General features: G+C 49.2%; 1 protein-coding gene across 3 annotated transcripts in view; it reads right to left on the minus strand.

Moving 5' to 3' along the window:
- ETNK1 (ethanolamine kinase 1) overlaps positions 1-26,761 on the minus strand; it is an 83,446-nt gene that overhangs the window by 33,629 nt on the left and 23,056 nt on the right. For all 3 annotated transcript variants that reach the window (XR_005454892.1, XR_005454890.1, XM_038760219.1), the window contains exons 2-3: positions 15,664-15,923; positions 9,305-9,445 (exon numbers count right to left, since the gene is read on the minus strand). Coding sequence is in view for 1 of the 3 variants with exons in the window: in XM_038760219.1 (XP_038616147.1) it covers positions 9,305-9,445; positions 15,664-15,923 (401 nt within the window). In the remaining 2 variants the exon portion in view is untranslated. The remainder of the gene's footprint in view (positions 1-9,304; positions 9,446-15,663; positions 15,924-26,761) is intronic.

The raw sequence follows: 26,761 nt of genomic DNA on the forward strand, positions 1-26,761 counted from the left end.
CACTGTTCTGCACGCAGTGAGCGCTCGATAAACAGGACCGGTGGACTGACTGAACCGACGCGGCGCTCCAGGAAGCGCCTGTGAGAAATAAACGGTAAGAGGGTGGAATTACAAAATGAGCAGGGGTGGGGCGGACACCTGGCTGCTCCGATAAGACCGGGCAGTGCAGGGGGAGGGGAAGGAAGGGGGAAGGAGGACAGGAGGAGGAGAGGGAGGAGCAGAAGGGGGAGGGAGGAGGGGGGAGAGGAGGAGGAGGAAGAGGAGGAGGAGGAAGAGGAGGAGGGAGGAGGGGGAAGGAGAGGAGGAGAGGGGGAGGAGGAGGAGAGGAGGAGGAGGGGGAGGAGGAGGGGGAGGAGAAGGAGGGGGGAAAGAGGAGGAGGGAGGAGGGGGAAAGAGGAGGAGGGAGGAGGGGGAAAGAGGAGGAGGGGGAGGGGGAAGAGGAGGAGAGGGAAGAGGAGGAGGAGGAGGAAGAGGGGGGGAAGAGGGGGGGAAGAGGAGGAGGAGGGGGAAAGGAGGAGGGGGGAGAAGGAGAAAGAGGAGGGGGAGGAGGGGGAAGGGGGAAGAGGGGGAAGGGGGAGGAGGAGGTCGAAGAGGAGGAAGAGGAGGGGGGGAAGAGGAGGAGGGGGAAGGGAGAAAGAGGAGGAGGAAGAGGAGGAGGAGGAGGAAGAGGAGGAGGGGGAAGAGGAGGAGGAGGGGGGAAGAGGAGGAGGGAGAGGGGAGGAGGGAGGGGGGAGGAGGGAGGAGGAAGGGGGATGAAGGGGGCAGGGGGGGAGGAAGGGGAGAAGGGGGAGGGAGGGGGAAGGGGGGAGGAGAGGGAGAAGAGTGAGGAGGGTGAGGAGGAGGAGGCCAAATGGTGATGGCAGGCTTCCAGGCTCGGCCTGTGGCTGGGGGCAGACGAGGCAGACGCCCAAGGGGACGGTGGCGGTGCCGCGGGCTGCCCTGGGGAGGGATGGGGCCCGCTGGACTGTCCCCGCCGCCCATTCCTGGCCCGGAGGCCGGCTGTCTAGCACACTGCCTTGGGCGGGGGCGGTTGGGGCAGACCCAGAAGGTTGGTACGGGGTTGGCCATCACGGTGACGCCCGGTGACCGGGCGGAGACCTCAGCCCTGGGCCCACTCTGTCCCCTCTGCCCCATCAGTGGCCTTTACTGAGCCCTTACTACGCGTGAAGCACTGTAGTAAGCACTGGGGAGCGTCCCCTCCAACACCCACTCCCTCGGAGAACTCAGTCGCTCCCCCGGCTTCAACTGCCACCTCCATGCGGATGAGGCCCAAATCTCCCCCTCCAGGCCTCATATCTCTCTCGCTCTCTCCCAGCCTCCCGTTTCCTCCGGCCTTCAGGGCGTCTCTCCTTGGCCGCCCTCCCGTCACCTCAAACTTAACAGGCCCAAGACGGAGCCCCTCATCTTCCCACCCAAACCCTGTCCCACCCACCTTCCCGTCTCCTTGGCGTTCTCCTCGACTCCTCTCCCTCCTTCAACTCACATGTTCAAGCCGTCGCTAAATCCTGCCGATTCCCCCTTCTTTGAATGTGGCTAAAATCCTCCCTTTCCTCTCCATCCAAACTGGTACCGCGTTAATCCAATCTCTTATCCCGCCTGGATGATCACATCAGCCTCCTGCCTCTCCCCGCTCCAGTCCATAGTTCACTCCGCTGTACAAGTTATCTTTCTACAGAAACATTCGGGCCTCGTCTCCCCCCTCCCTCAAAAGTCAAAAGACTCCAGCGGTTGCCCATCCACCTCCACATCCAACAAAAACTCCTCACCATCGGCTCTAAAGGCTGTCCATCCCCTCGCCCCCTCCTCCCTCACCTCCCTTCTGTCCTTCTCCAGCCCAGCCCGCACACTCCGCTCCCGTCTGTCTCTCCCTCTAGACTCTAAGCTCTTCGTGGGCAAGGAATGTGTCTGTTTATTAATAAAGATGAAATTTATTATTCATTCATTCATTCAATTGCATTTACTGAGCGCTTACTGTATGCAGAGCACTGGACTAAGCGCTTGGGAAGTACAAGTTGGCAACATATAATAATGATGGCATTTGTTAAGCACTATATTCAGAGCACTGTTCTAAGCACTGGGGGGGGGGGGGGATACAAGGTGATCAAGTTGTCCCACTTGGGGCTCACAGTCTTAATCTCCATTTTACAGATGAGGTAACTGAGGCTCAGAGAAGTTAAGTGACTTGCCCAAGGTCACACAGCAGACATGTGGCGGAGCTGGGATTCGAACCCATGACCTCTGACTCCAAAGCCCGGGCTCTTTCCACTGAGCCACGCTGCTTCTCTTCTATAGAGACGGTCCCTACCCAACAGCGGGCTCACAGTCTAGAAGGGGGAGACAGAGAACAAAACCAAACATATTAACAAAATAAACTAAGCAGAATAAAAATGTACAAGTAAAATAAATAAATAAATATTATTAATAGATAATTATAAATTATTAAGCTCTTACTATGTGCAAGGCACTGTTCTAAGCGCTGGGGAAATAAATAAATTTATTTATTTTACTTGTACATATTTATTCTACTTATTTTATTTTGTTAATGTTTTGTTTTGTTCTCTGTCTTCTCCTTCTAGACTGTGAGCCCATCGTTGGGTAGGGACCGTCTCTATATGTTGCCAACTTGTATTTCCCAAGCGGTTAGTACAGTGCTCTGCACACAGTAAGCACTCAATAAACACGATTGAATTAATGAATGAATAAGGAGGGGAGGTTGAGAAACAGCGTGGCTCAGTGGAAAAGAGCCCGAGCTTTGGAGTCAGAGGTCATGGGTTCAAATCCCGGCTCCGCCACTTGTCAGCTGTGGGACTTTGGGCACGTCACTTCATTTCTCTGAGCCTCAGTTACCTCATCTGTAAAATGGGGATTAAGACTGTGAGCCCCCCGTGGGACAACCTGATCCCCTTGTAACCTCCCCAGCGCTTAGAACAGTGCTTTGCACATAGTAAGCGCTTAATAAATGCCATCATCATTATTATTATTACAAAGTGATCAGGTTGTCCCACGGGGGGCTCACAGTCTTCATCCCCATTTTACGGATGAGGTAACAGGCCCAGAGAATAATAAATAATAATAACGATGGCATTTATTAAGCGCTATGTGCAAAGCACTGTACTAAGCACTGGGGAGGTTACAAGGAGATCAGGTTGTCCCACGGGGGGCTCACAGTCTTAATCCCCATTTGACAGATGAGGGAACTGAGGCCCAGAGAAGTGAAGTGACTTGCTCAAAGTCACACAGCTGAAAAGTGGCGGAGCTGGGATTCGAACCCACGACCTCTGACTCCGAAGCCCGGGCTCTTTCCACTGAGCCACGCTGCTTCTCATGTTGCTGTATTGTTCTCTCCCAACTGCTCAGTAGAGTGCTTTGCACACAGTAAGCGCTCACTAAATACGATTGATGGACTGAGCAGTCAGGCCCCCCTCCGAAGGAGGAGCTCAGGGTGCAGCTGCCCATGCGCTCCCCCTCCAGAAATATGCCCACGGCCCTGTCAATCAAATCAATCAATCGTATTTATTGAGCGCTTACTGTGTGTAGAGCACTGTACTAAGCGCTTGGGAAGTACAACTTGGGAACATATAGAGACAGTCCCCGTCGGCTTCTGCTTTGGATTTCCCCCCCCAGCCTGGGGCTCTTCTGGGCGTTTTGGCTGGGGAAGGGAACGTGAAGCGCTTAGTACAGTGCTCTGCACACAGTAAGCGCTCAATAAATACGACTGAATGAAATGAAGCCCAACCCGGGCTGTGCTGGACTCTCCCAAGGGCTTCTGCACACCGCAAGTGGCGTGGCAAAGTAGACGGAACTCCGGCCTAGGAGTCAGAATGATAACGATGGCATTTGTTAAGCGCTTACTATGTGCCACGCACTATTCTAAGCACCGGGAGAGATACAAGGTGATCAGGATGTCCCCCGTGGGGCTCCCAGTCTTCATCCCCATTTTACAGATGAGGTAACTGAGGCACAGACAAGGGAAGTGACTTGCCCAGAGTCACACAGCTGATGTGGGTTCTAATCCCGCCTCTGCCACTTGTCTGCTGTGAGACCTGAGCAGGTCACATCACGTCTCTGGGCCTGTTACCTCGTCTGGAAAACTCATTCATTCAATCATATTTATTGAGCGCTTACTGTGTGCAGAGCACTGTACTAAGCGCTTGGGAACCACAAGTTGGCAACATATAGAGATGGTCCCTACCCAACAGCAGGCTCACAGTCTAGAAAATGGGGATTGAGTCTGTGAGCCCTCTGTGGAACAGGGACTGTGTCCAACCCTATTTACTTGGCTCCATCCCAGCGCTTAGTACAGTGCCTGGCACGCAGAAAGCGCTTAACACACGCCACAACTATCATTACAGTGCCTGGCACAAAGTAAGCATTTAACAAATACTATAAAATAAAATAAAAGCAGTGTGTGAGCCCCCAGTGGGACGGGGATTGAGTCCAATCTGATTCACCTGTATCGACCCCAGTGCTTAGAATTGTGCTTGGCATATAGTAAGCACTTAAGTACCATCATTATTATTATTAATTCTTAGTATAATAATTATTAATTATTATTAGTAGTAGGAAGCGTACAAACAACAAGGCCCTGCCGAGAGCTCACCTCCTCCAGGAGGCCTTCCCAGACTGAGCCCCTTCCTTCCTATCCCCCTCGTCCCCCTCTCCATCCCCCCCATCTTACCTCCTTCCCTTCCCCACAGCACCTGTATATATGGATATATGTTTGTACATATTTTTTTACTCTATTTATTTATTAATTTCATTTGTACATATCTATTCTATTTATTTTATTTTGTTAGTATGTTTGGTTTTGTTGTCTGTCTCCCCTTTCTAGACTGTGAGCCCACTGTTGGGTAGGGACTGTCTCTAGATGTTGCCAATTTGTACTTCCCAAGCGCTTAGTACAGTGCTCTGCACATAGTAAGCGCTCAATAAATACGATTGATGATGATGGATTTTTGCCAGGTAGAATGTGAGTCCGGCAGCACCTAAGGAGCGAGAACCCAAGGCCCCAAGACCATCTACGTCACAGCCCCGGACCCTTACCCTCAAAATAAACTCTATGAACTGGGTTATAATAATAATAATAATAATGGCATTATTAAGCGCTTACTAGGTGCAACGCACTGTACTCAGGGCTGGGGAGGTTACAAGGTGATCAGGTTGTCCCAAGGGGGGCTCACAGTCTTCTTCCCCATTTTACAGATGAGGGAACTGAGGCACAGTAAAGTGACTTGCCCAAAGTCACAAAGCTGACAAGTGGCAGAGCCGGTATTTGAACCCATGACCTCTGACTCCAAAGCCCGGGCTTTTTCCCACTGAGCCACGCTACTTCTCTATGATTCAAGGTGGCCTAGTGGCTAGCCCGGGCTTGGGAATCAATAGGTCATGGGTTCCAATCCCGGCTCTGCCACTTCATTCATTCATTCAATCGTGTTTATTGAGTGCTTACTGTGTGCAGAGCACTGTATTAAGCGCTTGGGAAGTCCAAGTCGGCAACATATAGAGAAGGTCCCTACCCAACAGCGGGCTCACAGTCTAGAAGGGGGAGACAGACAACAAAACAAGACATATTCACAAAATAAATAGAATAGTAAATATGTACAAGTAAAATAAAGTAATAAATCTGTACAAACATATATAGAGGTGCTGTGGGGAGGGGAAGGAGGTAAGGTGGGGGGGAGGGGGACGGGGGGAGAGGAAGGAGGGGGCTCAGTCTGCTGCACACACTTGTCTGCTGTATGACCTTGGGCAAGTCACATCACTTCTCTGAGCCTCAGTTCCCTCCTCTGTAAAATGGGGATGGAGACTGTGAGCCCCACGTGGGACAAGGGACTACGTCCAACTTGATTTGCTTGTCTCCACCCGGCGCTTATCACAGTGCTGGCACTGACTGAGACTGAGCCCCCTCCTTCCCCTCTCCATCCCTCCTGCCTCACCCCCTTCCCCTCCCCCACATCACCTGTATATATGGATATATGTTTGTACGGATTTATTACTCCATTTATTTAATTTGTACACAGTTATTCTATTTATTTTATTTTGTTAATATGTTTTGTTTTGTTCTCTGTCTCCCCCTTCTAGACCGTGAGCCCATTGTTGGGTAGGGACCGTCTCTATATGTTGCCGACTTGTACTTCCCAAGCGCTTAGTACAGTGCTCTGCACACAACAAGCGCTCAATAAATACGATTGAATGAATGAATGGCACATAGTTAAGAGCATAACAAAATCCACCACCATTTTTCTTTCCTAGAGCTGTGGGCGCTGTGTTGGTGAGGATGCAGCTGGCCCACAGTGGTTTCTCTTCCTGGGGGGCGAGGGGGAGGAATGGGTACGGTTAGCCTCGCTGCCCAATTCGCACTCGGCCCTCGGCCCCGACTCTGGACAGAGACCCAGGCCCCCGTGGGGATTTCTCCCCACCTATTTGCCGGGCACCAGGGAAACCCACGTTCCACAAGAGAAGCAGCGTGGCTCAATGGGAAAGAACCCGGGCATTGGAGTCAGAGGTCATGGGTTCAAATCCCGGCTCTGCCAATTGTCAGCTGTGTGACTTTGGGCAAGTCACTTCACTTCTCTGGGCCTCAGCTACCTCATCTGTAAAATGGGGATGAAGACTGTGAGCCCCACGTGGGACAACCTGATTACCTTGTAACCTCCCCAGCACTCAGAACAGTGCTTTGCACATAGTAAGTGCTTAATACCATTATTATTATTATTATTATTATTATTATTATTATTAAGTTCCCTGGAGCAGTGGGGGCCGGGGGTGAGCTCACCCCCCATCTGCCTTCCAGTCCACCCGCCGATGACATTTATTTATGTTTTGAGTGAGTACTTGAGTTCTCGCCCATCCCGCCGTCGACCCCCGGCCCAAGTCCTCCCCCGGGCCTGGAATGCCCCCAATCCCTCTGCCCATCCGCCAAGCTAGCTCTCTTCCTCCCTTCAAAGCCCTCCTGAGAGCTCACCTCCTCCGGGAGGCCTTCCCACACTGGGCCCCCTTTTCCCTCTCCTCCTCCCCATCCCCCCACCCTACCTCCTTCCCCTCCCCACAGCATCTGCATATATTGATTCATTCTATCATATTTATTGAGCACTTACTGTGTGCAGAGCACTGTACTAAGCGCTTGGGAAGTCCAAGTTGGCAACATATAGAGACGGTCCCTACCCAACAGTGGGCTCACAGTCTAGAAGGGGGAGACAGACAACAAAACATATTAACAAAATAAAATAAATAGAATAAATATGTACAAATAAAATAAATAGAGTAATAAATACGTACAGACATATATACAGGTGCTCTGGGGAGGGGAAGGAGGGGGCTGAGTGTGGGAAGGCCTCCTGGAGGCGGTGAGCTCTCAGTAGAGCTTTGAAGGGAGGAAGAGAGCGAGCTTGGCGGATGTGCCGTGGATGTGTATATATGTTTGTACAGATTTATCACTCTATTCTACTTGTACATATTTACTATTCTATTTATTTTGTTAATGATGTGCATCTAGCTTTAATTCTATTTGTTCTGACGACTTAACACCTGTCCACTTGTTCTGCTTTGTTGTCTGTCTCCCCCTTCTAGACTGTGAGCCCGTTGTTAGGTAGGGACCGCCTCTATATGACTTGTACTTCCCAAGTGCTGAGTACAGTGCTCTGCACACAGGAAGCGCTCAATAAATACGACTGAATGAATAAATAAGTCATTTAGGATCTACACTTGAAAGATGGGGGTGCAGGGGCTGTGGCGTTTGGGGGGCCGGGGGGGGGGGGGAGTATCAACTGTCCGAAAGAAGGTGTCGGAGACGACGCAGGAGGGAGAGTGGGGCCGGGGAAGCCCAAGGTACGAGCAGGTAAGCCAGAGGGCATCGTGCCTGCTTCTCAGTAATAATAATAACAATAATAATATTATTATTATTATTGTTATTATTATTATGGTATTTGCCGACTTGTACTTCCCAAGCGCTTAATACAGTGCTCTGCACACAGTAAGCGCTCAATAAATACGATTGAATGAATGAATGAATGTTAAACGCTCACTAGGTGCCAAGCACTGTACTGCTTGGCACAGTATCCGCTGGGGTGGATACAAGCAGATCGGGTTGGACACAGTCCCTGCCCCGCATAGGGCTCACAATCTTAAGCCCCGTTTTTCCAGATGAGGTCACTGAGGCCCAGAGAAGGGAAGTGACTTTCCCAAGGCCACACGGCAGACATGGGGCAGAGCCAGGACTAGAACCCAGATCCTTCTGACCCCTAGGCCTTATCCACTAGGCCATGCTGCTCCCCCATGGAGCCCGGGACACGTGTGCACGCATGCACACAAACACGCCCCCAGTTTCCCTTCACGGAAGGGGGTCTCCATGTTACCACACGATAATAACAATAATAGTGATAGTCGTGGTATTTGTTATTAATAAATAATAATAGTGATAGCTGTGGTACTCATTAATAATAGTAATAATAATTGAGAAGCATACAGCTATTAATAATAGAGAAGCACCGTGGCTCAGTGGAAAGAGCACGGGCTTTGGAGTCAGGTCATGGGTTCAAATCCCGGCTCCGCCAATTGTCAGCTGGGTGACTTTGGGCAAGTCACTTCACTTCTCTGCGCCTCAGTTCCCTCATCTATAAAATGGGGATGAAGACCGTGAGCCCAACATGGGACAACCTGATCCCCCTGTAACCTCCCCAGCACTTAGAACAATGCTTTGCACATAGTAAGTGCTTACTAAATGCCATCATTATTATTATTATAATTGCGGTATTTGTCAAGCGCTTACTATGTGCCAGGCACTGTCCTAAGCGCTGGGGCGGATTCAAGCAAATGGGGCTAGACAGTCACTGTTCCATGCTGGGCTCATGGTCTCTAACTCCATTTTACAGATGAGGGAACTGAGGAACGGAGAAGTGAAGTGACTCGCCCAAGGCCACACAGCAGATAAGCGAAAGGGCCGGGAGTGAGCAATTACCATACGCCAGGCATTGTACTAAGCGCTGGGGTGGATATGAGATCACTGCATTGAGCACAATCGCTGTCCCACGTGGGGCTCCCAGTCTCCATCCCCATTTTCTAGATGAGGAAACTGAGGCCCAGAGAAGTCAAGTGCTTTGTCCAAGGTCACACGGCAAAGTCGGAATTAGAACCCAGGTCCTTCTGACTCCCGGGCTGTTCAGGACGCTGATTTCGTTCCCAGGACCCGGACCCCAGGAGGGGGTGGAGGTGATTGGCGGGTGGAGAAAGAGGGTAGCAGGGTAGGATTAGACAGTCAGGAAAAAGCAATATACCAGTTGAAAATGGAAGGCAAAATCATTTTTACCTTTTATTGATTTCCTCATCGGCGAATTCCGTGGGTATGAGGGAGAAGTACTTCCCCATCTTCAGCCAAAGATTAGATTTGGGAATCCAGCCATTGTGCGCATGGATAGCGTGAATTTTAGCCAGCTGACGTGCTATGAGCCTGTTTAAAAAGAAAAAAAGGAGACATCCCAGTTAAACAGGATATGGCTATTTGCTCACCCGAGAGAGAGTCCAATGACTAAACTGCTGGACGCCTTCATGTCATTTCTAGCCTGCCCAAGTTGCCACCCGACATTATTATTATTATTATTATTTTAAAAACAGAATCTTCGCCCTCGGGGACCTTATTCCTTCATTCAATCGGATTTATTGAGCACTTACTGTGCACACAGCACTGGACTAAGCGCTTGTAAAATATAATCCCTTGGATACATCCACGATAACCAGAGAACACCATGACGCTATTCGACTTCGCAGGCAAGGGAGCTGGGGAAAAGGGATTCGTTCAATCGCATTTACTGAGTGTGTGCAGAGCACTGTACTAAGCGCTTGGAAGGAAGAAACGTTCGGGGAAGTCCTGGGACAGATTTTGTCCACCTGCAAATGGGAGGCTGAAAACTTTGCCCCAACAGGTGAGGGAGGCAAGCGGATCAATAATAATAATAATAATGAGAGCATTTATTAAGCACTTACTATGTGCAAAGCACTGTTCTAAGCGCTGGGGAAGGTGATCAGGTTGTCCCACGGGGGGCTCACAGTCTTAATTCCCATTTTCCAGATGAGGCAACTGAGGCCCAGAGAAGTGAAGCGTCTTGGCCAAAGTCACATGGTCGGCAATTGGCGGAGCCGGGATTTGAACCCACGACCTCTGACTCCAAAGCCCGGGCTCTTTCCACTGAGCCACGCTGCTCAAGTGACCCTAGGATCCGCTTGACCCGGAACTTCGTTCTGGCGGGAGCAGAGAACCGGCCTCTTTCTCGCCGTCTCAGACGGGGGTGGGGACGCTTGGGGCGGGGGGCTTTTCTGATCCACACTGTAAAACGGCATTGCCCTGCTTACTCTGTGCCAAACCCTGCCCTAAACGCTGGGGTGAAGACAAGCTTATATGGCAGTATTTGTTAAGCATTTACTATGTGCAAAGCACTGTTCTAGGCGCTGGGGAGATACAAGGTGATCCGGCTGTCCCACGTGGGGCTCACAGTCTTAATTCCCCATTTAACACGAGGGAACTGAGGCACAGAGAAGTGAAGTGACTTGCCCAGAGTCACACAGCTGACAGTTGGCGGACCCAGGATCTGAACCCCTGACCTCTGACTCCAAAGCCCGGGCTCTTTTCACTTCTTTTCGACTGTGAGCCCACTGTTGGGTAGGGACCGTCTCTATATGTTGCCAACTTGGACTTCCCAAGCGCTTAGTGCAGTGCTCTGCACACAGTAAGCGCTCAATAAATACGATTGATTGATTTCCACTGAGCCACGCTGCTTCTCTAAGGGTTGGATCCGGTCCCTGTCCCACATGGGGCTCGCACTCTTCATCCCCATCTTCCAGGCGAGGCCACTGAGGCCCAGGGAAGCAACATGCCCCAGGTCCCACAGCAGGCAAGTGGCAGAGGTGGGATTGGAACCCAAGTCCTCCTGACTCCACGCCTGGGCTCTACCCACTAGGCCGTGCCGCTCCTCTGCTGTACTGTCCTCTCTCGGGTGCTTAGAGAAGCAGCTTGGCTCAGTGGAAAGAGCCCGGGCTTGGGAGTCAAAGGTCGTGGGTTCTAATCCCGGCTCCGCCTCTTGTCAGCTGGGTGACTTTGGGCAAGTCACTTCACTTCTCTGGGCCTCAGTTCCCTCATCTGCAAAATGGGGATGAAGACCGTGAGCCCCATGTGGAACAACCTGATTACCCTGTAACTATTCCAGAGCTTAGAACAGTGCTTGGCGCATGGTAAGCATTTAACAAATAACATCATCATCATCATCATCATTATTAATATAATGAATTATTATTAATAATATTATAATTATTATTATATTATTATTATTATTGTTGATGATTGTTTTAGTAGAAGTAGTAGTAGTGGTACTAGTAGAAGTACAGTGCTCCACACATCCGCAGTAAGCTACTCGATGAGTATCACTGATCTTCTAGACTGTGAGCCCACTGTTGGGTAGGGACCATCTCTGTATGTTGCCAACTTGTACTTCCCAAGCGCTTAGTACAGTGCTCTGCACACAGTAAGCGCTCAATAAATACGACTGAATGAATGAATGAATGAATCAGTGGGAAGGAGAAGGGCTTTCAGAGAATTAACTCATAATGGCATTTGTTAAGCGCTTACTATGTGCAAAGCACCGTTCTAGAGAAGCCGATGACGGAAACACTGCGGCCGGGGAGTTAAGGGAAGCAGAAAATGGATTATAATAATCTAAAGCCTTCTAGACCGTGAGCCCGTTGTTGGGTAGGGACCGCCTCTAACCGCTGCTGACTTGGCCTTCCCAAGCGCTTAGTCCACTGCTCTGCACACAGTAAGCGCTCAATAAAATACGACTAACTGAACGAATAAAGCCGGCAGAGCTGAGCATCCGCACTGCTCCGGCAGGTCAGAATAATAATAATGATGATAACAGTGGCATTTATGAAGCGTGTATTATGTACCTATATATGTATATATACCTGTATATATGTATACATGTTTGTACGTATTTATTACTCTATTTATTTTATTTGTACACATTTATTCTATTTATTTTATTTTGTTAATATGTTTTGTTTTGTTGTCTGTCTCCCCCTTCTAGACTGTGAGCCCGCTGTTGGGTAGGGACCGTCTCTATATGTTACCAAGCGCCTAGTACAGTGCTCTGCACACAGTAAGCGCTCAATAAATACGACTGAATGAATGAATGACTGTGCAAAGCACTGTTCTAAGCGCTGGGGAGGTTACAAGGATCAGGTTGTCAATCAATCAATCAATCAATCAATCGTATTTATTGAGCGCTTACTATGTGCAGAGCACTGTACTAAGCACTTGGGAAGTACAAATTGGCATCACATAGAGACAGTCCCTACCCAACAGTGGGCTCACAGTCTAAAAGGGGGAGACAGAGAACAGAACCAAACGTACCAACAAAATAAAATAAGTAGGATAGAAATGTACAAGTAAAATAAATAAATAGAGTAATAAATATGTACAACCATATATACATATATACAGGTGCTGTGGGGAAGGGAAGGAGGTAAGACGGGGGGATGGAGAGGGGGACGAGGGGGAGAGGAAAGATGGGGCTCAGTCTGGGAAGGCCTCCTGGAGGAGGTGAGCTCTCAGGAGGGCCTTGAAGGGAGGAAGAGAGCTAGCGCGGCGGATGGGCAGAGGGAGGGCATTCCAGGCCCGGGGGATGATGTGGGCCGGGGGTCGATGGCGGGACAGGCGAGAGCGAGGTACAGTGAGGAGATTAGTGGTGGAGGAGCGGAGGGTGCGGGCTGGGCTGGAGAAGGACAGAAGGGAGGGGAGGTAGGAGGGGGCGAGGTGATGGACAGCCTTGAAGCCCAGGGTGAGGAGTTTCTGCTTGATGCGCAGATTGATCGGTAGCCATTGGAGGTTTTTGAGGAGGGGAGTAATATGTCCAGAGCGTTTCTGGACAAAGATAATCCGGGCAGCAGCATGAAGTATGGATTGAAGTGGAGAGAGACACGAGGATGGGAGATCAGAGAGAAGGCTAGTGCAGTAGTCCAGACGGGATAGGATGAGAGCTTGAATTAGCAGGGTAGCGGTTTGGATGGAGAGGAAAGGGCGGATCTTGGCAATGTTGCGGAGCTGAGACCGGCAGGTTTTGGTGACGGCTTGGATGTGAGGGGTGAATGAGAGAGCGGAGTCGAGGATGACACCAAGGTTGCGGGCTTGGGAGACGGGAAGGATGGTAGTGCCGTCAACAGAGATGGGAAAGTCAGGGAGAGGGCAAGGTTTGGGAGGGAAGACAAGGAGCTCAGTCTTCGACATGTTGAGCTTTAGGTGGCGGGCGGACATCCAGATGGAGATGTCCTGAAGGCAGGAGGAGATGCGAGCCTGGAGGGAAGGGGAGAGAGCAGGGGCAGAGATGTAGATCTGGGTGTCATCAGCGTAGAGATGATAGTTGAAGCCGTGGGAGCGAATGAGGTCACCAAGGGAGTGAGTGTAGATTGAGAACAGAAGGGGACCAAGCACTGAACCTTGGGGAACCCCCACAGTAAGAGGATGGGAGGGGGAGGAGGAGCCTGCAAAAGAGACTGAGAAAGAACGACCGGAGAGATAAGAGGAGAACCAGGAGAGGACGGAGTCTGTGAAGCCAAGGTCAGATAACGTGTGGAGGAGAAGGGGGTGGGCCACAGTGTCAAAGGCAGCTGAGAGGTCGAGGAGGATTAGGACAGAGTATGAGCCGTTGTGAGCCCACGGGGGGCTCACACACAGTCTTAATCCCCATTTTACAGATGAGGGAACTGAGGCCCGGAGGAGTGAAGTGACTTCATTCGTTCATTCATTCAATCGTATTTATTGAGCGCTTACTGTGTGCAGAGCACTGTCCTAAGCGCTTGGGAAGTACAAGTTGGCAACATATGTGCCCAAAGTCACCCAGCTGACAATTGGCGCAGCCGGGATTTGAACCCCCGTCCCTCTGACTCCGAAGCCCGGGCTCTTTCCACTGAGCCACGCTGCTTCTCTTGAAGGCACTCATTCGGCCGATCGTATCATATCGTTACGGCGTGTGGAGCGCTTGTGAGCCCGTTGTTGGGTAGGGACCGTCTCCATATGTTGCCAACTTGTACTTCCCAAGCGCTTAGTCCAGTGCTCTGCACACAGTAAGCGCTCAATAAATACGACTGAATGAATGAATGGGGGAGGACCGCAGAAGGGCAGCATGTTCCCAGCTCCCGGTCTAGGGGGATCCAGCCCTCCCAGACTGAGCCCCCTCCTTCCTCTCCCCCTCGTCCCCCTCTCCATCCCCCCAAGTCTTACCTCCTTCCCTTCCCCACAGCACCTGTATATATGGATATATGTTTGTACATATATATTACTCTATTTATTTATTTATTTATTTATTTATTTTACTTGTACATTTCTATCCTACTTATTTTATTTTGTTGGTATGTTTGGTTCTGTTCTCTGTCTCCCCCTTTTAGACTGTGAGCCCACTGTTGGGTAGGGACTGTCTCTATGTGATGCCAATCTGTACTTCCCAAGCGCTTAGTACAGTGCTCTGCACATAGTAAGCGCTCAATAAATACGATTGATTGATTGATTGATTGAGCGCTTACGGCGTGCGGAGCGCTTGTGAGCCCGTTGGTGGGTAGGGACCGTCTCCATATGTTGCCAACTTGTACTTCCCAAGCGCTTAGTTCAGTGCTGTGCACACAGTAAGCGCTCAATAAATACGACTGAATGAACGAATGGGGAAGGACTGCAGAAGGGCAGCGCGTTCCCGGCTCCCGGTCTAGGGGGATCTGGCCTTCCCAGACTGAGCCCCCTCCTTCCTCTCCCCCTCGTCCCCCTCTCCATCCCCCCAAGTCTTACCTCCTTCCCTTCCCCACAGCACCTGTATATATGTATATATGTTTGTACGGATTTATTACTCTATTTATTTATTTATTTTACTTGTACATATCTATTCTATTTGATTTTGTTAATATGTTTGGTTTTGTTCTCTGTCTCCCCCTTCTAGACTGTGAGCCCACTGCTGGGTAGGGACTGTCTCTATATGTTGCCAACTTAGACTTCCCAAGCGCTTAGTCCAGTGCTCTGCACACAGTAAGCGCTCAATAAATACGAATGATTGATTGATTGATTTACTGAGCGCTTACGGCGTGCGGAGCGCTTGTAAGCCCATTGTTGGGTAGAGACCGTCTCCATATGTTGCCAACTTGTACTTCCCAAGCGCTTAGTCCAGTGCCGTGCACACAGTAAGTGCTCAATAAATACGACTGAATGAACGAATGGGGAAGGACCGCAGAAGGGCAGAGCGTTCCCGGCTCCCGGTCTAGGGGGATCCGGCCTTCCCAAACTGAGCCCCCTCCTTCCTCTCCCCCTCATCCCCCTCTCCAACCCCCCGAGTCTTACCTCCTTCCCTTCCCCACAGCACTGTGTATATGTATATATGTTTGTACGGATTTATTACTCTATTTATTTATTTTACTTGTACATATCTATTCTATTTAATTTTGTTAATATGGTTGGTTTTGTTCTCTGTCTCCCCCTTCTAGACTGTGAGCCCACTGTTGGGTAAGGACTGTATCTGTTGCCAACTTGGACTTCCCAAGCGCTTAGTACAGTGCTCCGCACACAGTAAGCGCTCAATAAATACGACTGATTGATAGATCGATCGATCGATCCGGCCGGGCGGAGGGAAGCCGGGGGGTCACCTGAAGATGTGCGGGCTGCAGACGTGCTCGGGATCGAGCGCCTGGCCCTGGATGAACTGGTAGCAGAGCCCGTTGTTGAAGGTGCAGTAGAGCTGGGGGGCGCAGCCGTGGGCCTGCAGGACGCGGAAGCTCTTCACCTCCTCCTCGCGGTCCACCAGAAGCTCCGTCTTGTTGCCGTAGATGCGCACCAGGACCACGTCCTCCATGCTGTCGCCCACGTAGCAGCCGATCAGCTTGTTGGTGATCCCGTCCGTGAACAGCTGAAAGGGGGGAGAGGGGGCACGCGTGAGGGCCGGCTGCCAGGGGAAAGAGGAGCCACCCCCCCACCCCGGGGGGGACGCGCGCCCACTTTCCGGGGGAAGACCCTGCTCGAAATTCATTCACTTGTCTTCACTGAGCGCTTACTGCGTACTAAGCGCTTGGGAAGTCCAAGCTGGCAACATCTAGAGACGGTCCCTACCCAACAGTGGGCTCACAGCCTTCCAGGCTGCTCGAAATCTGGCCGGGCGGCGGCCCTTTCGAGACGCGGCGGCCAGAGGAAAAGAAATGGAGACCGTGAGACTCCTATCGATGATGGCAAGCGCTTAGTGCAGTGCTCTGCACAAAGTAAGCGCTCAATAAATACGACTGAATGAATGAATGATGGTATCCCCCTCCCCACCCTACCTCCTTCATCATCATCATCATCATCAAGGAGCTCCTTCCCCTCCCCACAGCACCTGTATATATGTTTGTACAGATTTATTACTCTATTTTACTTGTCCATATTTACTATTCTATTTAGTTAGTGATGTGCATTTAGCTTTAATTCTATTTGTTCGGACGACTTGACACCCGTCCACATGTTTTGTTCTGTCCTCTGTCTCCCCCTTCTAGACTGTGAGCCCGTTGCTGGGAAGGGAGAGTCTCTATATGTTGCCGACTTGTACTTCCCAACCGCTTAGTACAGTACTCAGCACACAGAAAGCGCTCAATAAACACGACTGAATTAATGAATGAATGAATGAATATTTGTTAATCACTTACTATGTGCCAAGCGCTGGGGCAGATACAAGGGCATCAGGTTTTCCCACGTCGGGCTCACGCTCTCCGTCCCCCATTTGATGGCATTTATTAAGCGTTTACTATGTGCAAAGCACTGTTCTAAGCACTGGGGAGGTTACATGGTGATCAGGTTGTCCCACGGGGGACTCACAGTCTTCGTCCCCATTTTACAGATGAGGGAACTGAGGCACAGAGAAGTTAAGTGACTTGCCTAAAGTCACACAGCTGAAAATTGGTGGAGCTGGGATTCGAACCCACGACCTCTGACTCCCAAGCCTGTGCTCTTTCCACTGGGCCACACAGGTCACTGAGGCCCAGAGAAATGAATTGACTTGCCCAAATAATAATAATAATTTTGGTATTTGGTTAAGTGCTTACCATGTGCAAAGCACTGTTCTAAGCAGTGGGGAGGATACAAGGTGATCAGGTTGTCCCATGTGGGGCTCACTATCTTAATCCCCATTTTCCAGATGAGGTAACTGAGGCACAGAGAAGTGAAGTGACTTGCCCAAAGTCACACAGCTGAAAATTGGTGGAGCCGGCATTTGAACCCACGACCTCTGACTCCCAAGCCCGGGCTCCTTCCACTGAGCCACGCAGGTCACTGAGGCCCGGAGAAGTGAAGTGACTTGTCCAAAGTCACACAGCTGACAAGGGGTGGAGCTGGGATTAGAACCCAAAACCTCTGTGAGTCCCAAGCCCGGGCTCTTGCCACTAGAGAAGCAGCATGGCTCAGTGGAAAGAGCCCGGGCTTTGGAGTCAGAGGTCATGGGTTCGAATCCCAGCTCCCCCACAAGTCTGCTGTGTGACCTTGGGCAAGTCACTTAACTTCTCTGAGCCTCAGTTACCTCATCTGTAAAAATGGGGATTAAGACTGTGAGCCCCATGTGGGACAACTTGATCACACTGTATCCCCCCAGCGCTTAGAACAGTGCTTTGCACATAGTAAGCGCTTAATAAATGCCATAATTATTATTATTATTATTAATTAAGCCACGCTGCAGGGGACACAGAGAAGCAGAGTGGCCTGGTGGATGGCGTGCACGGCTGGGAGTCAGAGGTCATGGGTTCTAATCCCGGCTCCGCCGCTTGTCCGCTGTGTGGCCCTGGGCAAGTCTCTTTACTTCTCTGGGCTTCAGTGACCTCATCTGTTCAATGAGGATTAACATCAGAAGCCCCGTGTGGGACATGGACTGTTTCCAACCTGATTAGCTTAGTACAGTGCCTGGCACATAGTAAGCGCTTAACAAATACCATTAACAGAAACAATCGTCTCCTGAATGTGTTGTACTCTTCGTGGCACTTAGCATGATGCTCCGCACACAGTAAGCGCTCAATATAGTCTAATGACTGATTGTGAGCCCACTGTTGGGTAGGGACCGTCTCTATATGTTGCCAACTTGGACTTCCCAAGCGCTTAGTACAGTGCTCTGCATACAGTAAGCGCTCAATAAATATGACAATGAATGAGTGAATAATGCCACACCAGTGGCAGCAACGGAGATCGTTTCAAGGAGAAATGAAAATTCTGTCAAGAGCAGGTGGTTAGTTCTGCTTTGTTGCCTGTCTCCCCCTTCTAGACTTGTGAGCCCGTTGTCGGGTAGGGACCGTCTCTAAATGTTGCCAAACTGGACTTTCCAAGCGCTTAGTACAGTGCTCTGCACACAGTAAACGCTCAATAAATACGATTGAATGAATGAATGAATACAGAGAAGCAGCGTGGCAGAGTGGAAACAGCCAAGGCTTGGGAATCAGGGTTCTAATCCCCCCTCCGCCACTGACCAGCTGTGTGACTCTGGGCAAGTCACTTGACTTCTCTGTGCCTCAGTGACCTCATCGCTAAAATGGGGATTAAGACTGTGAGCCCCACGTGGGACAACCTGATGACCTTGGATCTACCCCAGTGCTTAGGACGGTGCTCGGCACATGGTAAGCGCTTAACAAATGCCATCGTTACGATTTATTATTATTACTGGCAGAAGTGAGCAGGAGAGAACACTACGCCAAGGTGAAAACTAAGAATAATAATCACAGTATCTGTTAAGCGCTTACTGTGTCAAGCACTGCTCTAAGCATTCATTCAATCGTATTTATTGAGCGCTTATTGTGTGCAGAGCACTGTACTAAGCGCTTCACTGGGGTGGGTTCGAGTTAATCAGACTGGACCCGATCCCTGCCCCACATGGGGCTCACAGTGGAAGGAGGAGGGAGAACAGGGACTTTACGGAAGAGGAAAACAAGGCCCAGTGAAGTAAAATTCATTCATTCGATCGTATTGATTAAGCACTGCACTAAGCGTTTGGGGGAGTCCAATATAACAATGAACAGACGACACATTCCCTGCCCACGGGTGACTTGCCCAAGGTCACACCACTAGCAAGTGACAGAACTGGCAGAAGAACCCGGGTCTTTCGACTCCCGATCTCCATTAAGCCCCGCTGCTTCTCTAGTTGACTAGACCACGGAGGAGTCAGAGGTCCTGGGTTCTAATCCTAGCTCTGCCACATGTCTGCTGTGTGGCCCTGGGCAAGTCTCTTTACCTCTCTGGGCCTCAGTGACCTCATCTGTAAAATGGGGATAAAGACTGTGAGCCCCACGTGGGACAACCTGATCACCTTGTACCCTCCCCAGCGCTTAGAACAGTGCATAGTAAGCGCTTAACAAATGCCATCATTATTATTATTATTACTACGACTCCGGTTCCGACGCATTTCAGAGGCCTATATTCCTTTTCTGTAAAATGGGGATTAAAACTGTGAGCCCCCCGTGGGACAACCTGATCACCTTGTAACCTCCCCAGCGCTTAGAACAGTGCTTTGCACATAGTAAGCGCTTAATACCATCATTATTATTTTACTGAAGGAATCCAACGGTGGTATTTATTATTTATCGGGTGCTTACTGTGCGCAGGCCACTGTACTAAGCGCTTGGGAGAGGACAACATTACAGAGTTGGCAGACACGCTCCCTGCCCGCAACCAGCCAGCGCCTTAAAAAGCTTGAGGGAGTGAGGGAGGAATCGTCCTAATTTTCAAGGAGTAATACAGTCTTTTCACGAGGCAACAAAAGAAAAAGAAAATGGTAGAGGTCATCAGTTCTACCGGCATCTTAAATCACTCTTCCATTCACCACACGCCTGCGCCTAAATCCGTATGAGTTACTACCGTATTCGGTTATCCTTTAATCCTTGGAATCCTGGGAGCCGAGTTAATAAAATGAACTATTCATTACCTTAAATTACTTAATATTTAGTTTAACCATTAACAGCTTTAGAAGATGGCAATCAGTGGCGGATTCCCATCGGCAGGGCGGCCAGAGCCAAAAACGCCCCTCGCAACTGTTCGGAAAGGGGATCTGCGTTCACCCCGAGGAGATTTTCAAGAGGAAAAATCTCAAAATCCTCGGCAAAGCGCTATAGAGAAAATGGGAAGATCAGAAATGAGCCCGGGGAGTGGGGAGCCTCGAGAATTTCTTGAATCTTCATATTTAATAACAGTAATTCTCACTGTCGCTCGAGCCCATCTATCTCGCCGCCGACCTCTCACCCACATCCTCCCTCCTCAGACATGATTGCTTCCCCTGCCATATTGAAGGCCCATTCATTCATTCGTGCAATCGTATTTATTGAGCGCTTACTGTGTGCAAAGCACTGTACTAAGCTCTCCGGAAGTACAAATCGGCAACATATAGAGACGGTCCCTACCCAACAACGGGCCCACCTCCTCCAAGGAGCCTTCCCTGACCCAGCCCTCCTCTCCCTCCCACTCCCTTCTACGCCACTCTGAGAAGCGGCCTGGCTTAGTGTCAAGACCCCGCGCTTCAGAGTCGGAGGTCGTGGGTTCCAATCCCGACTCCGTCACTTGTCTGCTGTGTGACCTTGGGCAAGTCACTTCACTTCTCTGGGCCTCAGTTCCCTCATCTGTAAAATGGGGATGAAGACTGTGAGCCCCACGTGGGACAACCTGATAACCTTGTATCTACCCCAGTGCTGAGAACAGTGCTTGGCACATAGTAAATGCTCAACAAATACTATTGTTATTGTTGTTATTATTATTACTTGCTCCTTCATTCACCCTTCCTCCCATCCACACAGCACAGATGTATATATATACATCTGTATACATATAGATAGATAGATATATATCTGCAATTTATTGATTTATATTAATGTCTGTCTAGCTTGTAGTGGGAAGGAATGTGTCTCTTTCTTGATATATGTACTCTCCCAAGCGCTGCACACTGTGCTTTGCACACAGTAAGTGCTCAATAAATACAACTGAATGAATGTTAGTCTTTTAGACTGTGAGCCCACTGTTGGGTAGGGACCGTCTCTATATGTTGCCAACTTGTACTTCCCAAGCGCTTAGTACAGTGGTACAGTGCTCTGCACACAGTAAGCGCTCAATAAATACGATTGATTGATTGATTGAATAATAATTATGATGTTTGTTAAAGCACTTACTGTGTGCCAGGCGCTGTACGGAGCACTGAAACCGACATAAGCAAATCGGATTGGACACAGTCCCTGTCCCCCGTGGGGCTCACAGTCTCCATCCTCTTTTTCCAGAGGAGGGAACTGAGGCCCAGAGAAGTGAAGTGACTTGCCCAAGGTCACAGAGCAGAGAAGCGAGTGGTGGAGCCGGGATCAGAACTCCTCCCCTCTGAATCCCAGGCCAAGGGTAAATTCAACTGAATGAAAAATAGGAAATGAGACCCTGAAGCAGATAACCCTTTATGTTCCCCAGACTACCACGGAATCTTTAGGGGAAAGTGTCCAGAGATGTTTTCTCCACTCTGGAGAGTCCCCTGAGGCGCCATGTGAACAATAATGATAATAATAATAATAATAATAATAATAATAATAATGGCAATTGTTAAGTGCTTACTATGTGTGAAGCACTGTTCTAATAATACTAATAATGATGATGGTACTTGTTAAGCGCTTACTATGTGCAAAGCACTGTTCTAAGCGCTGGGGGGATACAAGGTGATCAGGTTGTCCCACGTGGGGCTCACAGCCTTAATCCCCATTTTACAGATGAGGGAACTGAGGCCCAGAGAAGTGAAGTGACTTGCCCAAAGTCACACAGCGGATAAGCGGCGGAGCCAGAATTGCAACCCATGACCTCTGACTCTCAAGCCCGAGCTCTTTCCACTAAGCCACGCTGAAGTGGAGAGAGACTGTTTGGCGGTGAAAAAGGGGAAGTTTAAATTGACCTTTAAATGTAAACACTAAAAAAACAAATAAATAAAGCCTAAGTGCTTTTCAAACAGGCCCTGTCGCTTTTCTCCCAAGCAAAACAGGTCTCGATTCAGGCAGGATCTGACTAATCCACGGGTCTCTGGTCCCTGGAGCCCTCTGAGACACTAATAATAATAATAATAATAATAATAATAATAACAACAACAACAACGACAGTATAAGTTAAGCATTTACTATGTGTCAAGCACAATTCTAAGTACTGGGGTGGATATAAGCTAAGCAGGTTGGACCCATTACAAGAACCAACTTCTTGTACTTCCCAAGCGCTTAGTACAGTGCTCTGCACACAGTAAACGCTCAATAAACAGACAATGAATGAATGAATCAACTAACACTCAGCTCCGGGTGACAAAATGGGCTTCGCCAGGAAAACCCAGGTTTTCTTTCCAAAGACTGATTGTCCTGAAAACATAATCCCTGTAACAAAATTAGTTTCCATTAAAAAAAAAAAATTAAAACAAAAACCAAAAATCTCCCACTGTGATAACCCAGAAAAGCCCTGGCAGCTTTGCGCTGTTCCTGATAAAGCAGAATTCCACCAACTTGTTGTTACTTTGGGAAGTGTTGGGGACCTTGGCAATTTAGTTTCAAAAAAAAAAAAAAAAGTCAGATGACCTTGTGCACGCCAAGGTCACTTCAAGAGTGTACCAGAGGACTAACTTAGAAACATGCAATGCCACTTTCCAACTGCCTTGTCCACCCCATCGTCTTACTTCTTTTAAAAAAAAAAAACCAACCAAAATGGTATTTTTTAAGCATTTACTGTGCACTGTTCTAAAGACTGGGATACATAAAAGAAAATCCAGGTTGGACACTGTCTATGTCCCCCATAGGGCTCACAGTCTTAATCCCCATTTTACAGATGAGGGAACCTGATGCACGGAGAAGGGAAATTAACTTTGAAAAAAAGGCCTTCCCCGATTAGTCCCTCATTTCCTCTTCTCCCAATCCCTCCTCCCAAGCAGCGTGGCCTAGTGGTTAGAGCCCGGGCCTGGGAGACAGAAGGTCACGGGTTCTAATCCTGGCTCTGCCACTTGTCTGCTGTATCACTTCGCTTCTCTGGGCCTCAGTTTCCTCATCTGGAAAATGGGGATGAAAACTGTGAGCCCCATAGGGGACATGGACAGTGTCCAACCTGATTTTCTTGTATGTATCACTTCTCTGGGCCTCAGTTCCCTCATCTGGAAAATGGGGATGAAGACCGTGAGCCCCATGTGGGACAGGGACTGTGTCCAGTCTGATTAGCTCTCCCCCTCGTCCCCCTCTCCATCCCCCCCCATCTTACCTCCTTCCCTTCCCCACAGCACCTGTATATATGTATATATGGTTGTACATATTTATTACTCTGTTTATTTATTTATTTTACTTGTACATATCTATCCTATTTATTTTATTTTGTTGGTATGTTTGGTTTTGTTTCCTGTCTCCCCCCTTTTAGACTGTGAGCCCACTGTTGGGTAGGGACTGTCTCTATGTATTGCCAATTTGTACTTCCCAAGCGCTTAGTACAGTGCTCTGCACACAGTAAGCGCTCAATAAATACGATTGATGATGATGATGATTAGCTGGTTATTTCTCCCAGCGCTTAGAACAGTGCCTGGCAGATAGTAAGCACTTAACATCAGCGCTTAGAACAGTGCGTCGCACATAGTAAGTGCTTAACAAATACCATCATTATCATTATTATTATTAAATACTATCATTATTGTTATTATATTCTGCATCACCCTTGCATTGGGATTTGCTCCCTTTCCTCACCCCTCCCTCAGCCCCACAGCATTTATGTCTATATCTCTCATTTCTTTATTTCTATTAATTAATGCCTGTCTCCCCCTCTAGACTGTAAGCTTATTGTGGGCAGGGTACGGGTCTACCAACTCTGTTTGGTTGTACTCTCCCAAGCGCTTAGCATGGCGCTCTGCACATAAAAAGTGCTCAAAAAAATACTATCGATCGACTTGCCTAGGGTCATGCACAGCAGACTAGGGGCAGAGGCAGGATTAGAACCCAGGTCTTCGAACCTCCAGGCTCCAGCTCTTTCCACTAGACCACCCTGCTTCACCCTGACTGCCGAACCGTTTGCCTCCCCCTCCGCTGAGCTGTTAAGGATTCATCGGTGAACTACTGTTTGTGGATGACGGCACAAAATCATAATAATAGTGGTATTTGTTAAGCGCTTACTATGTGCCAGGCACAGTACTAAGCGCTGGGGTGGATACCAGCAAATGGGGTCAGACACAGCCCCCGTCCCACGCGGGGCTCACAATCTCAATCCCCATTTTACAGACGAGGGAACTGAGGCCCAGAGAAGCGACTTGCCCAAGGTCACCGAGCGGATGAGTGGCGGAGCCGAGATTAGAACCCATGACCGCCTGAGTCCCAGGCCCGGGCTCTACGCACTCCACCAGGCCGCTTCTCGCCATGCGGCCAACCTTAGTAATAATAATAATAATAATAATGATGGCATTTATTAAGCACTTACTATGTGCAAAGCATTTATTAAGTGCTTACTATGTGCAAAGCCCTGTTCTAAGCGCTGGGGAGGTTACAAGGTGATCAGGTTGTCCCACGGGGGGCTCAGTCTTAATCCCCATTTTATAATAATAATAATGGCATTTATTAAGTGCTTACTCTGTGCAAAGCACTGTCCCAAGCGCTGGGGAGGTTACAAGGTGATCTGGTTGTCCCACGAGGGGGGCTGAGTCTTAATCCCCATTTTACAGATAAGGCCCAGAGAAGTGACTTGCCCAAAGTCACACAGCTGACGAGTGGCGGAGCCGGAATTTGAACCCATGACCTCTGACTCCGAAGCCCGGGCTCTTTCCACTGAGCCAGGCTGCTTCTTTAAGACACACAACCGCTCTCCCGATGTTTTGAATGCTGTGCTTGTTTTCTGGGGGGAGCGCCAGTTTAGGTTAAATTGCACCTTTTATGTATTAATTCATAATGTTCACATCTGTTCAACATTTGAAACTTTAACCGGAACCGTAACAGTCTGGGGGGCAGAATAATTTTCTGGAAGACTTTCTAGCTGGAGAAGCAGCATGGTGGTGGCCAGAACACAGGCCTGGGCAGTCGGAAGGATCCAGTACCGGCTCCGCCGCCTCTCTGCCGCGTGACCTTGGTCAAGTCACTTACTTCTCTGGCTTAGTGGAAAGAGCCCGGGATTGGGAGTCAGAGGATGCGGGTTCTAATCCCGGCTCCGCCACTTGTGTGGCCCCGGGCAAGCCCCTTCACTTCTCTGGGCCTCAGTTCCCTCATCTGTAGAATGAGGGTGAATAATAAGAATGGCATTTTACTAAGCACTTACTATGTGCAAAGCACTGTTCTAAGCGCTGGGGAGGTTACAAGGTGACCAGGTTGTCCCACGGGGGGCTCACAGTCTTCATCCCCATTTGACAGATGAGGGAACCGAGGCCCAGAGAAGTTAAGTGACTTGCCCAAAGTCACACAGCTGACAGTTGGCAAAGTCCGGATTTGAACCCACGACCTCTGACTCCAAAGCCCGTGCTCTCTCCACTGAGCCACGCTGTGAAGACTGTGAGCCCCACGTAGGACAACCTGATTACCCTCTATCTACCCCAGGGCTTAAAACAGAGCATGGCACATACTAAGCGCTTAACAAATACTACTATTACTATTGTTATTATCAGTAGTATTATTAGTATTATTCTCTGGGCCTCAGTTGCCTCATCCATAAAAAAATGGGGATTAAGACTGTGAGCCCCATGTGGGACAGAGACTGTTTCCAACCCAATTTACATTCATTCATTCAATCGTATTTATTGAGCACTTACTGTGTGCAGAGCACTGTACAAAGCGCTTGGGAAGTGCAAGTTGGCAACATATAGACACGGGCCCTACCCAACAGTGGGCTCACAGTCTAGAAGGGGGAGACAGACAACAAAACAGAACATATGAACAAAATAAAATAAATAGAATAGTAACTATAGAATAATAAATATGTACAAGTAATTTACATGTGTTTTTTCTCCCCCACCCCCCAGCCCCAACCAGCACTTAAGCACAGTGCCAGGCACATAGTAATAATATAATAATAATGGCATTTATTAAGCACTTACTATGTGCTAACCACTGTTCTAAGTGCTGGGGAGGTTACAAGGTGATCAGGTTGCCCCATGGGGGGCTCACATTCTTAATCCCCATTTTGCAGATGAGGGAACTGAGGCACAGAGAAGTGAAGTGACTTGCCCAAAGTCACACAGCTGACAGTTGGCAAAGTCCAGATTTGAACCCACAACCTCTGACTCCAAAGCCCGGGCTCTGAGCCCACTGTTGGGTAGGGACTGTCTCTCTATGTTGCCAACTTGTACTTCCCAAGTGCTTAGTCCAGTGCTCTGAACACAGTAAGCACTCAATAAATACGATTGATGGATTGATTTCCACTGAGCCACGCTGCTTCTCCTAGTAAGTAAGGGCTTACGTAGTAAGCCCTTAACGAATAGCATTATTATCATCATTTTATACAAGATGGCCAAACTCAGGACAGCACTATGGGCTGAAACAAAACCCAGGGGCTCCAGAAAATTCTGGGGTGCATCTTCCCTGGGTGAGGAAGAAAAATTCTGGTTTCATTACTCCGCCTTGCCAGGGTACTTCCTGATGGGCCTCAGGCCGAACCGTTAGTGGTGGGTAGGAAAGGGGATTTTTGTTGGGTTTATTTCAGGGGGGTTTCCCCAAATAAAGTAGTCTCCCTGCAGTCACAGTCACTGCTGAAACGGTCTCTGGTTCAGGATGCCTACGGGGCACCTGTTCTGCTAGGCTCCAGTGA

The sequence above is a fragment of the Tachyglossus aculeatus genome, chromosome 2 (assembly GCF_015852505.1).
Source record: "Tachyglossus aculeatus isolate mTacAcu1 chromosome 2, mTacAcu1.pri, whole genome shotgun sequence".
Taxonomy (NCBI): Eukaryota; Metazoa; Chordata; class Mammalia; order Monotremata; family Tachyglossidae; genus Tachyglossus; species Tachyglossus aculeatus.